Source organism: Mobula birostris, chromosome 18 (genome assembly GCF_030028105.1).
Source record: "Mobula birostris isolate sMobBir1 chromosome 18, sMobBir1.hap1, whole genome shotgun sequence".
Taxonomy (NCBI): Eukaryota; Metazoa; Chordata; class Chondrichthyes; order Myliobatiformes; family Myliobatidae; genus Mobula; species Mobula birostris.
Window position 1 is genome coordinate 15,873,314 of NC_092387.1, and position 17,576 is coordinate 15,890,889.

At 38.9% G+C, this 17,576-nt stretch overlaps 1 protein-coding gene across 1 annotated transcript in view; it reads left to right on the top strand.

Moving 5' to 3' along the window:
• The first annotated feature begins 558 nt into the window (after positions 1 to 558).
• Positions 559 to 17,576, top strand: part of LOC140211971 (fibrillin-1-like) — a 460,859-nt gene continuing 443,841 nt past the window's right edge. The window contains exons 1-4 of the mRNA XM_072282261.1: positions 559 to 1,154; positions 4,099 to 4,181; positions 4,416 to 4,514; positions 11,860 to 11,955. Coding sequence (XP_072138362.1) covers positions 979 to 1,154; positions 4,099 to 4,181; positions 4,416 to 4,514; positions 11,860 to 11,955 — 454 coding nt within the window. The 5' untranslated portion in view covers positions 559 to 978. The remainder of the gene's footprint in view (positions 1,155 to 4,098; positions 4,182 to 4,415; positions 4,515 to 11,859; positions 11,956 to 17,576) is intronic.

Below are 17,576 nucleotides of genomic sequence, written 5' to 3' on the forward strand. Positions count from 1 at the left end.
CAACCTATCTCTAACTATGGGCAATGTTCATATTTAAATTTATTATTGTCACAGGCTTATATACGCAGGGTTATAAAAATTTGCATTTTGCAGGAGCAACATGGTAACGAGGAAAACACGAAACGAGGGGAAAAAAGTTAACATAAATTATACAAGGTGAGCGATTGTTAAGAAATAGAAATACCAGCAGCAGTACACTGAAAGGGTAAAAGATGCGGCTGATTGAACAAAATACGCTAAACTACTGTAGGAACTCTGCGGGTCGGGCAGCATCTACGGAGGGAAATGGACAATCGACGTTTCGGGCCGATTTTGATCCCTGTGGATTGTATTGCTTACTAAGTGCATTGAGGGGGGATAACACTGTCAAGTAAGGTCCGAAAGCGAATTCGCCTGACGCTGTTCTGTCGTCTCCTTTCACGGACGCGGACGCTAGGCTGACCCCGACTCACAAGCGCCTTGCGATGTCGACGCCTCCTCCTCGCGCAGCGCCAGTTGGAACCCGCGCTGGCGGCCGCTCTCGCGAGAACAGGGTGCGCATCGTTTGGGAGGCGGGTGGAGGGAAGGTAACGGGGCGCGAGCTATCTCCGGGTGGACTCGCGCGCAGCTGAAGTTCATGCAGTGAAGCAGCGGCTTCGCGAGTGCCTGCAGTGCATGAGGCGGCCGCAGACAGATGCAATTCTTTTTTTAAAAGATTAAGTTAGTTTACTTCCTCATGCTTTACCTCTGTTTTTCAAATATATCTGGACGGAAAGTCTGATTTTTTTTTTCTCCATAAAATCTCCTAACTTATCCTCAATTTGTTTCTGAAGGACATTGAGGAGTTTTTTCCCCTCTCTAAAGTTCGTCTTATTTTGCTTCGAAGATTTGGGTTGCAAGCAACTAAAATTCAGCTGTGTTTATTATCTCCACCCTCTCTCTCCCGTGGAGTACGGAGTGTTTGGTTGAGACGAGAGGGAGCCCAGCCCCGACTACATTATGTGGATTCGGTGGTTGCTTAAAGTTTACGTGGGATTTACAACGTTTTTATCCATTACGGTGCAGACAAGTGTAGGTGCGGCAGAGCATGATCCCACTCCTGTGAAGTCCAAATACCCGAAGAATACGAGCAGGTCAAGAAGACTAGGTGGATCAAACCAGGATGCACTGAAAGGGTAAATATTTCCGTTACTTTTTATGTATAAGGAAATCTCTTCCCTGCGTTGTTAATTTCTGTAATCTTTCCCTCACGAAAAAAACATTTCAGTTAGAAATTTAACAATGGGTCGAAAAGAATAGCAATGTCGCTTTGTGCGCAGCAAAATGTAGGTCGGACATCAAGGCAGACTTTTTAATTGAAACCATGCAAATTGTTTAAAAAGGATTTGGCGTGTACGATGTTTTAATGACAGATTTTATTTAAATAAAAACAATCAGTTTGTAAGTTCTGTTGGAAGGAACTGTTGCAAACTTGTATGTTTAGCCAGAGTAAGCCACTTGAACTAAGTCGAGTTGATGCATTTCCACATCAGCAAATCTGTGGCCGTGTTTTTTCCCGTCCTCGGCACACGGGTTCCTGGATGGGAAGCTGCGGGGAGGTGGAGGTACAGAGAAGCCCCCCTCGCCTGTACCTCCGCTTCAGCGCAGCCTGTTAACCCCTTAGCAGATGGATGGAAATCTTCCGAAAGTGTTTTTGCAATGTAGCATTTGGTGCCGTCGTGAACATTGCTGAAGTTCGACCATGAAAAATACCGTGATTGCAAATTATTCTGAACGTTGAACACTTCACGACGGACTACGTGGATGAATTGTCTGGAACCAGTTTTTTTTAGATCATTGATTACTGAATTTTCCTGAACTGATTGCGATGCGTGATTGACATTTACTGATAAGCGGGGGGGGGGGGGGGGGACAACGACAAAGAAATGCCATTTAAAACGCCCTGCTGATACAGAGCGCTGTTGTGGTATCGCGGGCGGTGTTTGGTAACTAATATTTCTCACTGATCTCGGATGTACAGAGTTTGTTCTGTCGTGGTTTCCAGTCACGTCCCGCAGGCTGAATGTCCCGTCCGCGGATAGGGACGGGACGGGACTGCGCTCCATCAACACCTTGGGCTGGCCATTGAAGTGAAAATGAACAAGACAGCCTGGCTGTGCAGGACTTGGCGTCTTGCTGGGGGGGGGGGGGGCGGTGCTGTTTTAGTTCAGTAACGGGGAAAAGTGTGCAAAGTATCACCAAGTTTGGGGTTCAGTTGAAAGCATCTCACTTGAACATGTTCAACATTTTCCTTCACGACTTGTGAAACTCGTTTTACATAACCTGCTTAATGTTCAAATCTTCTGTGAAAACCGTGTTAATGTCCCTAAGGTGCCGTCCTTAGCCGCAGTATTAAAATTGCTCCTTTATTATATTTTTCGAGGTTTTAGTGAAGCCGGTCCTTCATGGTGGTGCGGGGTTTGTGCATGGTAATAGATCAACTACTGAACATCCTATTATGCAAATAGACTTTACCTTTCATCTTTCTTCCAAAGGGGTGCGCAATATTGATATCCAGAAGCCTTGGTTCACATTGATTTAAGGGAACGAAGGGGAAGAAAAGGAAGTGGATTACCCTTTCAGAACTGGCATGAATCTGATGGGCGAGCTTCTACAATTCTATGCTTAAAGCTTGCATTTTTAGCGTTCCATCGATCTTCGGGATAATGCTATTCAGTTAACAACCAATCCATTTATTTTTGGAAGCGATGTTGGTCCTCCAATACAAGCAGTTGTAGCAGACTGTTGAACATTAGTTTATGCATATAGTTCCGTTGACTTCACAAATATGAAGTTTGTAAAAAGTCTTTTTATTTTGATAATGTATTGCATCTTCCACCAGTGGGAAGTTCGATTCTTTTGGTTAAACTCTATTAATTAAAATAAAATGCAAATTTTAAAATTGCACTGTTAAATTTAATTTCCATGGTTTACATTAAGCATTTGTGAGAAACGTTTTTGAGAAGCTTTCTAAACTTGGATTGAGGTTCCATTTCATGTGTATTTAATCCAATGCCAGTGCTTGGATATTTTTTGACACTGTGTTGAAAGGCTACTAAATGTTATTCAGTAGGTCCTTCTACAGAGAACGAAAACAAAACATACATTACTTTAAAAAAAAATCTGAAAACAGCAAGCAAAATTCTTTGGACTCACCATGCGAAGAGAGACAATAGAACATTTAGTTACAACTGGAAAGCTGGAAGGAAAAAGAAGCAGAGGCAGACAGAGAATGAAAATGATAGATGGAATAACATAATGGTTAGAAACAGGGGAGGCAAAAACTACAATTCAGAGGGTCAGGGACCGTGATGGATGGAGAGACATGATCGCCCACGCCGAATGGCAAGGCACCTGAATGAATGAAGGCACTTCTACTTTCTTTATGATTTGAGGCTTGGCCGTGATACCTTCTTGAAGTCCTCCCTATCACAGTGCAGCATACCAGTGCTGGTAATGGAACTCTTTCTGCTGTTAATTGTACTTAAGTGCATCAACTTCTGCATAATCCACTTGTTCATGCCACAAGAACGGTGACTGCTATTTGGAATGCTTATGACACGAAACTAGATTAAAGACTGACCATTGGTTTGTGCATATAACTTTGTTGACTTCAAAAGCATGAAGTTTGTAAAATGTTCTTATTTTGATTATTTATTGCATTTTCTGCCAGTGGGAAAGTTGGATTCTTTCTGTATCCTATATTAATTAAAGTAAATAAAAGCCACATTTGAAATGGGGTGGGGGCTGGTGTCTTGAAATGCTGCAATATGTAACAAAATTCTCTATCAGCTGTCTTCCAAAACCTGTCAAAGTCCCCAAAAGCTAGACTGGTATGGGTAAAAATTGTAATGTATAATCATTTTGAGTAAATGCCCAGCAATATTGATGCACATTTCAAGTTCAAGTTTATTGTTAACTGTACAATGTATGCAGAAAATGAAACAATGTTCCTTGGGACCAAGGTGTAAAACAGAACATATCAAAATTAACGAATTTGAAAATGTATTCTGTAGATGTGCAAATTGCTTTAAAAAATCTGAATACTTCAAGAATAAAAGTAGTTAATTTTTTTTTTAGGCCAAATGTTTGTGGATCACGTTTCCATTCATACTGTTGCCCAGGATGGAAAACATTGCCGGGAGGAAATCAATGTATTGTCCGTAAGTGAAACAAATGGAAAGTGGGTTAGCAGATAACTATCAATTAATATCAGAATCAACAACTTTCATTCTAACTGAAGTATTAATAGTTTAATAATTTCGCATTCAATGAAATCTAAGAGCTTTTCATTTTTAAATTTGTATTTGATGTTGTAATTGAAAAAAAAAACATCTATCGTATTTGGATTCTTAAGCAAGGAGTTGCATTTAGGTCTGCTCTTTTCCTTATTTCAGCAATTTGCAGGAACTCGTGTGGTGATGGGTTCTGTTCACGACCAAACATATGCACGTGTCCGAACGGTCAGATAGCACCCACCTGTGGTTCAAAATCAAGTGAGTTACTACTGATTAGTTAATAAAACAATTCAGCTTTTTTCTGTCTTTCAATATTTCAATAAAACTAATAAAAATATTGAAAGTCTTTTTTTCCTATGTATTGTTAACTTCCCGTTGTTACAAGTGATTCAGTTAGTAGCACATTGACTTCGAATCAGATGCTATGGATTCAAGCCCTGGATTTGGAACTTGAAAATTAAAATTTGATCTGACTGTCCTGAGTAAGATGAAGATGGTTGAACATTTCATTGTCCTATATCAGAGAACTGAAGCTCCAAATGTGTTCTCAGGTGGAAGTAAAAGATTTCATTGCACTCTATGAAGTGCAGGGAGTTAACTCTGGTGACCTGTCCATTGTGCTTACTAAAATCAACATGAATGTAATACTGAATACATTGTTTTGTTATTGCTGTATGCAAGGTGGTTGCTATGTTTACTAATTATAAGCGAATGTACTTTAGACATTCAGCATTGACTGCAAATTGCTTAGAATGACAGGATGTCATAAAATTGCTGGATAGGTGCAAGTATATTTGTTGCTTTTCACACACTCTTTAACTTTTGGATTTGCACATCTAATCTTTTCTAAATCGTTTTCTATACCTCTTTGAAACCAGCCAGCTTGATGTCTGTTGTAGGGAAGATGATGAATTCCTAAATAAAGAAAAGTAAGGGGAAAAGCAAGCAAAATGCATATCTATAGATTTAAGAATTTGTTAATTTTTAGTTAACAAAGGCATAACAACTAGTATGATGACCTTGCAGCTCTAGGCATCTGAGTTTGATTCTGATCTTGGATGTTTTTTGTTTGGAGTTTCCATATTCTCTCCATTATCATGTGCAATTTTTTTTGCCACTCTAGTCTCATAGAACAGTATAGGCATTTCAGCCCATGATTTTGTGCTTACCTGATAAACCTACTCCAAGATCAATCTAACTCTTGCCTCTCATATAGCCCTCCATTTTTCATTCATCCATATGCCTAACCAAGTCTCTTAAATAATATAGCAATCAAAACAGAACACAATACTCTAAGTGTGGTCTAACCAGGTTTTTATAGAGCTGCAACGCTTCAATCCCCCAAGTAATGATGGTTAACATACCATAAGCCTTCTTAACCACTTTCCTCTGATATCCTAAAGGTATGTTGGGAGATTAATTGGCCAATGTAAATTACCCCCTCATGTAGTAAAGTGACAAGTGGTATATGAGGGAGAATAAATTAGAGGTACTGGGAAATCTGAGGAGGATGAGCAGTGGGACTAATGGGGTTGGGCTGATGGGAAGGTGGGATGATCAATTAGTAAAGTATAAAATATTATGTGATCAAGTTCTTTAAAGTCTAACCGGGGCAATGCAGTAGATAATTTATCTTTGTTTTTATAAAGACTTCTGAATAGTAGTTTAGTCAACAATCAAATCATGCGATGTCAAATGATTATTAGCAGAACAGATAACAAGACAAAAGACAGACAGTAAAGACAATTTATTTAAGGTAAAAAGAATGTGGGATCATGGATCAATTCTGTAATAAGTGTTCACTATATTAATAATCTAGATTTTGGAATTAGAAATGCTTGCAAAATTTGAGAGGTAGGCTTATCAATATTGAGAAGGTATTAAATAAATTGTAAGTTCATAATGACTTACTGAGTTTTCATACACATGGAAATTTCAGCACAGAGAATAAAGAATTGCATTTTGGTACAAAAATGAAAATACAGTGGATTCTAATTAATTAGGACATATTGGGACTAGTACATTTGGGCCCAATTAAGTGGCTGTCCTAATTATCCAAAGTTTCATGGAAATAGGTTTTTTTTAAAAGTATAAAAAGACAAACTAACATTTAACTGAGTAACAAATTATGTATTTAAATGAAGTGCAGAACAAATTAGAATACTATAAATACTACTACAGTACTATAAAACTATTACTCCTTAACGGTTATGCTGCCATATTCTTTTGATTGCAAATGAACAAAATCAGTACCGACACCTAGTGCAGATAATGGATACCTTTATACGATGCTATCGATGATTGTTTCCATCAAATCTTCATTTTCATTGTAACATTCAAGATGATTGTTGATACCTTCAACATATTTTGTAGTTTCTAACTTGAAGTAGTGAAATCATTTCATTTTCACTCCCACCAGTTTCTGGCACCTCTTAAGGTTCAATGCTTAAAAATGCAGTGAGCAGAACAGTTCTGAATTGTCTTGCTGCTTAATTTGTGCCAACTACCTGTGATTTTAAAAAAAATCACTTTTTTTTGAACACAAACACACGCCACCGACGCTATTTAAAAACTGTTTGCTCTACGCATGGTGTAGAGTCTAATGGCTACACAAGTGCATGCGAATGATGCTGGTTAGAAACTTCAGCGATTGTCCTGCCCCAATTAAGTGACATATTATCCCAACTAAATGGAGGAAATCCTGGCTATTTTACCAGTTAGTTTTTGTTCTTTAAGAGTTGCCCCAAGTAAGCGGCTGCCCAAATTAACCGATAGCCCAGTTAACTGGAATCCACGGTATTCTAATATGGCTCTAAAATAAAGAATGTGAGTATAAATCTTTTATAAAAAAAAAAAGCAGCACAGACTAATGCTTAAAGAAGGCAAATTAATCTCAAGTGGTTAATCTAGAGAGAAAGAAGGAGGGGGGAAGAAAATGTATGCCACTGGGGTGGCACTGTAGCATTGTGATTAGCACAATGCTTTACGGTACAGGTGACCCAGATTCAATTTCTGCCGTTGCCTATAAGGAGTTTGTACGTTCTCCCTGTGACCACGTGGCTTTCCTCCAGGTGCTCCAGTTTCCTCCCACAGTCCAAAGATGTACTGGTTGGTAGGTAAATTGGTCATTGTAAATTATCCTGTGATTAGGCTCTGATTAAATCAGGGGATTGTTGTGTGGTGTGGCTTGAAGAGCCTATTCTGCACTGTATCTCAATACCAGAATTGTAGTTATTACCTTTTGGAAATGGATAATTTGGCAGGATTGCATTTACTCTTGACAGCTAAAAGAGGATCTGATTGAAGACTTTAATATTGTAAATGTAGCTGCCTATTATTATTATTGCCTTTAAAAACTTTCTGTAAATTGTTTCCTTGAACTTCTGTATTAAATGAAGCTCCATATTGCTGTTGGGTAGTGGGTTCTATATTTTTGATGGAATAGTCTGTGTCACAAAGATATAACTTGTAGGGCAACTTGGAGGTGATTTTCCAGTGAAGGGAATGCAATAGAGATGCCCTTTCATATTGCATAGAGAGAATTCTGGGCATTTTTAGGAGGGTATTTAAGCATGAGTAAAAAAAGAATAGAATGCTGCTGTGATCAAGAGTAGATAGGGGGGGGGGAATGGAAGGAGTGCAGTTTTTTAAAAATTATTAGTTGAGCCATACCTGGAGTATTGTGTGCAGAGTTTACATTATTGGAAGGATGTGATTATGCTGGTGAGGATTTTGCCTGGATTGGAACATTTCATTTATAAGGAGTGATAATTAGGTTTGTTTTCTTTGGAATTGAGAAGGAAAGAGATGATGGTGACCTGAGACGTATGTAATTGAGGATGGACAACAGCCTGTTTCCCATAATGGGTGTGTCCAAGATGGACAATACAAAATGTTGGAGGAACTCAGCAGGTCAAACAATACCAGTGGAGAGGAATAAACAATCAACGGTTTGGGCCGAAACGCTTTATCAAAAAGGGGGGAAGAAGCTAGAATGAGGTGGGGGAGGGGAAAGAGTAGAAACTGTTAAGTGATAGGTAAAACCGGGTGAAGGGGTAGGTAAGTGGTTGGGGGTGGGGAGAAGAAGTGAGAAGCTGAAAGGTGTCTAAGATGGCATAGTTTTGAGATGAGAGAGAAGTTTAGCTGGAATATGAGCCGAATGTTTCCACACACAAGGTTGCTGGAGCCCAACAGGCAGTGGAGGAGATAACTCTTAATTGCAATTACTTGCATTGCCAAGGCCCAGCAGGCTCTGAATTCTAATGTGGGTATATGGTATTAGTATAGTTGGATGCAGTTGTCATGATGGGCTGAAGAGTCTGTTTCTGTTGTATGACTTGTAAGTATAAAAGCTGATATGGACTAGTTATGTAAAAGTGACTTGTTTCTGTTCAATGTTTTATGTGATTCCATAAAAGCACAATATAATTAAGTGAATTCCCTTTGGATTCTTCTCTCTCCTTTTCTTGGGAAATGTTTGACCTTGGCTTACTACTACCTCCTGGTGTTGAGAACAGAAACTGTTGTGTGATTAAGCATTAATTTCTGTAGCACCTCTCTGAGAGAATGGGCATTCGTTAAATAAACTTCATCCTGTTCCTATAGTATTATATTCCTATCTGACTGCATATCTCTCCTATGTTATTCATATCCATTTCTTTAATGGTTGTGCAATTTCATCTTTTTAGAATACTTTTGGTAACTCTTAAGCATTTAGGGATGTATTGTAGTGCTTAAAGGCACTCCAGAAATAGAGGTTTGTTCTGGTACAAAATCTTAATGTGATTCAACTACTTAATCTGAGCTAGCTCTGATCCTAAGTACTTACAATTATTCCATATCTGATCCTACTCGCCCTAGAGGAATTTTGGAGAAAAATTGAGGTTAAAAAAAAACTTCTAGTGTTTCATATTATTGTGTTTGTGTTGGTAGTACTACTAAACAACCAACCCGATCTAGATAAAGCCCTGAGCCAAGCTGGCATCACCATAGCATAGGAAAAATCCAAATGTTTTATTAGAATATTCACCTGAACTGAACAAAATTGAAATGGGTCCTGCTGTGTTAAGTAGATAGGGCCTAATTTAAGTACATGTTTTTATACATGCTCTACAGGCTGAGCAACGTCATTTTAATTCCTAGTGAGCGTATTGAAACAGAAAACTACTTCTGATTGGTCCTCAGTTTCACCGAGGTCCCAAGATTCTGAAAATTACATTGGTAATTGTAGTTGCTGTACCACTAAGATTACTGATAAGAATGGGTGTAATCATGGACTTGGAAGATGATAATCCTATTACAAGGAACACTATAAATCAATTTGCAGAATTTTAAATAGTGTTCTATTTTGTAAAGCACATTTTATGTTCAGATCTTATATCTCCAACACTTATATTTTTGTATATACTTAAAAATAATATTTTAAGTGCAATGCAAATAATTTCAAATATTATTTAAGCTAGATGAAGTAATCCAATAAACTAATGATATTGTAATGTTAAACAGGAAATGGTGCTATGTGCAAGTTTCATCTTTTTAATATATTTCCTATGGTTATGTTGGGAACATTCATGTTTACATAAACAGTACTTCTTTTGAACCCAAGAAATGACTTTTTTGCTGCAGCGTAACAGAGAAGGAATGCACTGAAGTAGGAAAATGTGTCTTTTTGGCAGGAGCATGTCAGTTGGAATTTGGCGAAGCAGATTAGATCTGCATTTACGCCAAGTGAGTCTCCACTGTCTGTTGTTTGTTTCATAGCCTTGGGATAGAAGTACTTTAATGCAGTCCATAACCATTCTATTTTATCCCAAATAAATAATTGAAGCTGTATCTTTTCTGTTAAAGTAGAATTGTATATTGAAAAAGAAATGTTAATGAATGGAAATGGAAAAGCTGGATCTTGCAGATCAGTTTAAGGCAAGTGGGAAAATGTATGTTGGTTACACTAGTTAAATCAGTGGCAAGAATTATGTAAGAGGTAGCTCCTTGCTGAGGTTTTGCATATGGTATTCATGCTTAACAGAAGGTACATTAATATAAAAATAACTATTTTGCTTCAGGAATTGATTTTTCCAACTTGGTATAGTGTGAATAGATTTAAATGATTTTATAGAGTATGTTTATTCTTTATGAAATCATTCATGATGGTGGGGACTAAAGCATTTCTGAGTCACTGAATTTTTTTCATATTTTTGACCTCACTAGATTTCCACCTACAACTTAGCCCTTCTCTTGTGGCTGCATTGTTTGCTGTTTAGCTAGGTTTACATGCAAATAGGCAAAAGAAACTTGTGTCTTTTCCAAAGCAACGCTGTGGCTACTTATTAAGAAGTGCTGTAATATTAGCCAAACTGGGAAGTTTGTAATTTTCCTTGCCACTGATTATGTTCTAGATCTCTATTCAGTAATAGAATAGCTACTGGAGAGGGGGAGACAGAGTTGGGTGAGGAAGCCCTTCAACTGTAGTGGTCCTGTACTACCCCAGAGTGCCACATTAGTTGCAGCAGTACTATTGACGTGTAGAAATGTAATACAGTATGGAAAGCATTAACTATGAATGCTAAGAATTAAAAGGTATCACAAGGTTTGTTCTTGTATACATTCTTTATTATCAATAATTGTTAAAAAGAGTTACATTTGGAAACGTGAAAACTAAGGCCATCTGACAATGGGATTTATTTATTAAATGGGATTTAATACATGCTTAGATTTAGAGAAGATTCATTGCTCAATTTCTGAATCTCGTCAAGACCTTCAAACATTGTGGGAACCCTTTCTAAATTATTTTCAAAACCTTCAAAACCCTCAATTCATTGTTTAAATTTAGATGTTGGCTATTATTAATTTTTATTATATGAGAAGGTATTTTACCTTTTTTTTCTCCTTAATAAACAGCTTCCGTCTTGGTAGGGGTTAGACTTTTTTTTGTAATAAATTAGTATATTTCAATATAACTTTGACTAACCTACATGAATACGGGGTAATGAGATTATTATTATGAATAGATATAATGTAATTGGTAGCTTTTTTTCAACCTTTCTATATACTTCCTTGTACTCTGTATTCTTCTATGTAGAAACTAATAAACATATTGAAAGAGAGTTGACACATGTATTTAGTTATAGCCTGTGCATTTTCTCAAATTCTTATGAAATTAAACACTAAATGTTAACATTTTCCTGATCAGCAGCAAATCTTAGGAAATGCTTCATAGAAACCTGAATCTCCATAATTTAAAAATAAAGGTGTGTGCATGGTCATTTTTATCCAATAATGACTGAATTATAAAAGCTACTGCTGTAACTTCCAAACATTTTTGAACAGCTTAGGAGAGAATCATCCTCTTTACTTTTAAGCTTGCCTGGACTCTTGTCCTATTTAAATTAATATGTTTATAAATTTTATCAATGTTTTTTTCATGTTCATTTAAGCTGCTTCAGGTGTGTCTTTGGTACAATGATTTTATGTAGAATGGTGCATTTTTGTATTATTTAGCTTTTCATCTTTTTAATTTGTAATTACTGATTCAAGTTTTTTTAATACATGAGGATAAGATAATTATTACTGTCTTACATTGTTCTTTCAATTGTTTTTATTGCAGTCCAGCAGTGCAACATTAGATGCATGAATGGTGGCTCTTGTGCTGAGGATCATTGTATTTGTCAGAAGGGATATATTGGAACTCACTGTGGGCAGCGTGAGTATTGCTATAGACTTTACAAAAAGTGTTGCATGTATTAAAAGTGCTCTATTTAAGATGGCCAGAACACACTTCTGAGAGGTAATTCTGAATATCTGCTTTCTGCCTTGGCACTCCTCAGCTATACCTTCAGCATGTGATCCAGAAACTTTTTATAGGAAGTGTAGCTAAGTACATGAACCATTTTAATAATTTGTGTGTCTATCAGCAACTATACTTTTGATTCTACTTTTATTTATTTGTATGACTTATAATTCTAGTTTACTTCCCTATTTAATAGATTTTTATAAAAACAGTGCAAAAATGGAATAATGAAGTAGTATTCATGGATTGTTCAGAATTCTGATGGCAGAGGGGAAGAAGCTGAGTAGAGGTCTTCAGGTTTCTGTGCCACCTCCTTGTGGTAGCCATGCAAAGAGGACATGCCTCAGATGGTGAGGGTACTTATTGATGGATACCGCCTTCTTAAGGAGCTGCCTTCTTGTGGTGCCATCTCTTGAAGATGTCCTCACCTTCTTGACTGTGATGATGCCCTTTTGAAGCAGGTGTGAACCTCCGACTGCAGCAATGAGTGATTGAAGGTGTTTTTGCAAACTCCGTCCAGTTGGGACATGTGTTCAGTGCCCTGCCACATACACCTGACACCTGGTGAGAGTTCACCCTTTTGAAAGGTGTTCTGATTTTGGCCTGTGAGTGAGACTTCACAGGGTTGCCAGATGCTGCAGAGATTTGAAAAGGGTAGTCTTATTCTCTCTTTCAAATCATGCATAAAATGTGTTCAGCTCATCAGGGAGTTAAACATCACAGCCATTTATGATAGGTTTTGCCTTGTAGGAAGTAACTGGCTGCAAACCCTCCAAGAGCTGATGTGCATCCGATTTCATTTCTAACATCGCTTTATCATTCTTAAGATAGACTTCCATAAGTTGTATGTGGACTTGTAGAGTTCTGGATCACTGGTCTTGAATGCCACAGATCTGGCCCTTAGCAGACTACAAACCTCCAGATTCATTCATGGCTTCTGGTTTGTGTATGTCTGGTATGTTCTTGAATGCACACACTGGGCCACACAGCAACACTCACAACACACTAGAGGAACTCAGCAGATCGGGCAGCATCCATGGAAACGTTGACTGATCGTTTCCACGGATGCTGCCCGACCCGCTGAGTTCCTCTAGCGTGTTGTGAGTGTTGCTTTGACCCCAGCATCTGCAGAGTATTTTGTGTTTACAATTAGATGCTCAGGTCTTGAAATCACGCGTAACTGTGGAGTAATTATTCCAATCCAAAGATGAATCCCCGAATATAGTCCAGTCCACCAATTCAAAGCAGTCATATAAGCAGTTATCCACCTCCCCTGATGATACCTTCATAGTTCTCACCACCAGCCCTCAGTGTCTGCCTCTATACTGGGAGTAGAGGTACGCTCAGCCACGTGATCAAACTTACCAAAGTGCGTGCATGAGATTGCACTCTAAATGTGGTGTAAGTAGTCAAATGTGTTAGATCCTTTAGTTCCACAGGTGACATGCTGCTAGACGGTCAGAAACTTCTTTGAGCTGGCCTGGTTGAAGTCCCCTACAATGATTGGAAAGGCATCAGGATGTGCTGTCTCTTGTCTGCTGATCATGGTAGTCAGCATCTTCAGTGCTGCCTGAAGTTGACCAAGGGTGGAATGTACACTGCAACCAGGATGATGGCAGAAACCTTTTGGCAAATAGAATGAACAATATTTGACCGCCAGATGTTCCTAGTCAGGGGAGCAGGACTGAGACATATCTTTCAACCATGATCAGTTAATTATGAAGCAAGCAGTGCTGCTTCTGCCTTGATGTCGCTATTCAGTTCATGCAGTGGAAGGTGAAGCACTGCGCCCGGAGTGTTGGGGGTGATCCGTGTCTCTTGGAAGCAAGGTACGCAGCGGCCCCTGATGTCTGTCTGGTACTACGATCTTGCTCTGATGTCTCCAATTTTATTTTCCGGAGACTGTACATTAGCCAGGAGATTGGTAGGGAGTGTGGAGTCTTCCCCTCCCACCTTCCTTTCCAGTCCTGAAAAAGGATCTTGGCCTGAACATCGACTGTTTGTTTATTTCCATTGATGCTGTCTGATCTACTGAGTTCCTCCAGCAGTGTGGTGTGCGTTGCTGGGGCTCTGCATTTCAGTTTTACTTGTAGCCCAGCTCATTGGCCTCGCTTTCTTAAAAGGAAACTGCTTTTGCTACCTGGGTGGTCTCCAGTCGAGAGTCTGCTGTTCTTTGATTTTGAAGATGGAAAGATTTTTTTAAAACCTTTTGAAGCAATGTTGCTTACTGAAGTACCTATGATTGTGATCATAGGTTTCAGCTGTAGTCATCCTAAATTGGAATACAGTGGATTCTGGTTAATTGGGCTATCAGTTAATCGGGGCTGCCACTTATTTTACAAAAATGAATAGACAAAATAGCCGGGATTCACCATGTCTATTTGGGACACTGTGCCGCTTAATTCAGACAGGAGGTTGTTGCCAAACAGTTTCTAACTAGCAACACACTCAATACACCAAAAAAAAATGCTGGAAGAACTCAGCAGGCCGGGCAGCATCTATGGTGGGGTGGGGGGGGGGGGGGGAGTACAGTAGACGTTTTGGGCCGAGACCCTTCGGCAGGACTGGAGGAGAAAAAGAAGAGTAGATTTAAAAGGTGGTGGGAGGGAAGAGAGAAACACAAGGTGATGGGTGAAACCAGGAGGGTGAGGAGGGATGAAGTAAAGAGCTGGGAAGTTTGGTAAAAGAGATACAAGGCTGGAGAACAGGAGTCTGATAGGAGAGGACAGAAGGCCAAGAAAGAAAGAATGGGGGGAGGAGTACCAGAGGGAGGCAATGGGCAGGCAAGGAGATAAGGTGAGAGAATGGTTTTGGTGGGTGGGTGGGTGGGGCATTACCAGACATTCCAGAAATCAATGTTCATGCCATTGGGTTGGAGGCGACCCAGACAGACTACAAGGTATTGTTCCTCCAACCTGAGTGTAGTTTCATCGCAACAGTAGAGGAGGCCATGGGTTGACATATCAGAATGGGAAGTGGAATTAAAATTGGGTGACGACTGGAAGATCCCGGTTCTTCTGGCAGACAGAGCGTAGGTGCTTGGCGAAGTGGTCTTCCAGTATTTGTCACATCTCACAGATATACAGGAGGCCACAGCGGGAGCACCGGACACGGTATGTGACCCCAACTGACTCATAGGTGAAGTGTCGCGTCACCTGGAAGGACTGTTTGGGACCCTGAATGGTAGTGAGGGAGGTGGTGTAGGGGCAGGTAAGCACTTGTTCCGCTTGCAAGAGTAAGTACCAGGAGGGAGATCAGTGGGCTGCCAGAAGAAGGGGGATCTCCCAGTGACATCGACTGTACTTTTATCCATGTATGCTGCCTGGCCTGCTGAGTTCTTCCAGCATTTTGTCTGTTATTTGGATTTCCAGCATCTGCAGATTTTCTCTTGTTTGCCATTGAGTTTTTAACTAGCATCAGTGGCGTGTGCTTCTGTGTCTGTTGGACACTACATTAATGACTGGCAGTTATTAAATGGCGACAGTTGCTTGTGTTCAAAAAGCAATGATTTTTGTCACTGATAGTTGGTGAGAAATATTTGGTAAAACAATTCAGAACTGATTTCCTCACTGCTATTTCAAGCATTCAGACATGGAAATACCGATGGCTAGGAGTGAAAATGAAACCATTTCATTACTTCAAGTTAGGAACTATGAAGAATTTGAAAGTATTGTTAATCATCTTTAATGTTACCTTTGATTCCCACTGGACTCGCAACTTCCACCTGTGGCTCCAAGTAGCTGTTTGCACAAGATAGTGGCTGCACATGATGCACTGCTTCAACAGGTGGGCCAAACCAGGTGAGGGTATTTGGTGGGTCTCAAACCCCAGTGAGATCAGGACATGCATGTTCACCTTTCCAAAGTCAGCTTTGGTGAACTGGGTAGATGAGATCTACAGTGAGATCCAACAGCCAGGAAGGCAATTCTGCAATGCTACATGGAGAGCGAAGGGCATGACAAGGCACAGAGATCATAGTCATACACTGCAACCAGGGAAGACCTCAGTTGTGATGTCTACTTGTATCACTGGACCCTGGCTTTCTAGGTCGAGTGCAATGGGTTTTCCACTTTAAAAGCTTTCCCACACAGGTTTCCTGTCATCATCAGATATGATGGACAACCACCAGTAATATTGGTAGTATTCTAATTTATCCTGTAATTAAATACATAATTTGTTACCCAGTTAAATGGTACTTGGCCTTTTGTTTTCACCTTTTTTAACTATCTCCATGAAACTTTGGCTAATTGGGGCAGCCATTTAATTAGGCTAAAATGTACTGGTTCTGATTATTGTGGGCCCAATTAACTGGAATCCATTATATTTGATGATTTCCTTGGGAGCTGCACGGAGTTGCACCATCTTGAAGGTATTGTGAAACTTCTCTCCCTTTCCACTGCTGACTTCTCAATGAGGACTTGTGCATGTTCTCATGACTTTGCCCTCCTGAAGTCCATAATTGGTTCCTTACTTTTGCTGATATTGTGTGTGAGGTGGTTGTTGTGACACTACTCAAATAGCCAATCTATCTCACTCTTGTAAGCCTTCTTGTCAACTGAAATTCTACCATTGTCATTAGCAAGTTTATGGATAAGAAATGTATGTGACTAGGTGATGAATTTTTTTGCCTTCTGTGGGATTTTTATGTTTGGGTTTATTTTGATAAATATGCTAAACATGTTCAATCCCTCCATATATAGTATGGTATAGCCATAACACTGAATAAGCTGTGAACGCTTAAGCATTTTTTGTACTTTTAATTTTAACCATTACTTTCCTGAATGAACTGGAATGTTAGTGCATCATATGCTGAAATTGTTGATGTGCCCAATTTATGAAAAATTGTCTTGTATAGTCTTGATATCCTTGTTACATAATTATAACTAAGATTTCTTCATAACTTTTGGTATTCTTTGCAAATTCTGAGTTCTTTTGTTCAAGCTTTTTTCCATCCTGCCCACACTTAACATTGTTCACACCTTGACAGTTTTTAGCTTTGTTCCTATTGTTTGAGTGTCATACCAAAGGTGTGAGTCAACTTGCAATAAGGCTGTTTGCTGAGACCTCTTCAAGTGCAATTAGCGAAATCATTTGGTAGAGTTTGTAGATTACGCATTACATGGAGCAATTTTGTACCGTGACCTACAGATATTTGTATTCATAACAACTTGTGTGATATCTGTTTTACCTGCTAAATTAAGAATTTGAATGATCAAGTCATACAAGTTTTTTTTCCATTTTAGCAAGGTAACATTTCTAATGCAAATGAGCCAAAATGAGTAATTTCAATTGATTTGCTTGTAAGTATAAATGGAAAAAGAGAGCTGTTATATTATTAAGAACGTAATCTCAGGTTAATATAGATTGTGTAGCATAGCTAATGATCAAAAATTATAATCCTGCTAAATATTAAATAATGCTTTGAATTATTTTTGCTGATCTATATATTAATTTTGTAAAACCAATTAAAACTGCACTTTATCTATCAGAAAATACAAGGCTGTTTATGCTTTGCTTCCTTAATTAAACATGAA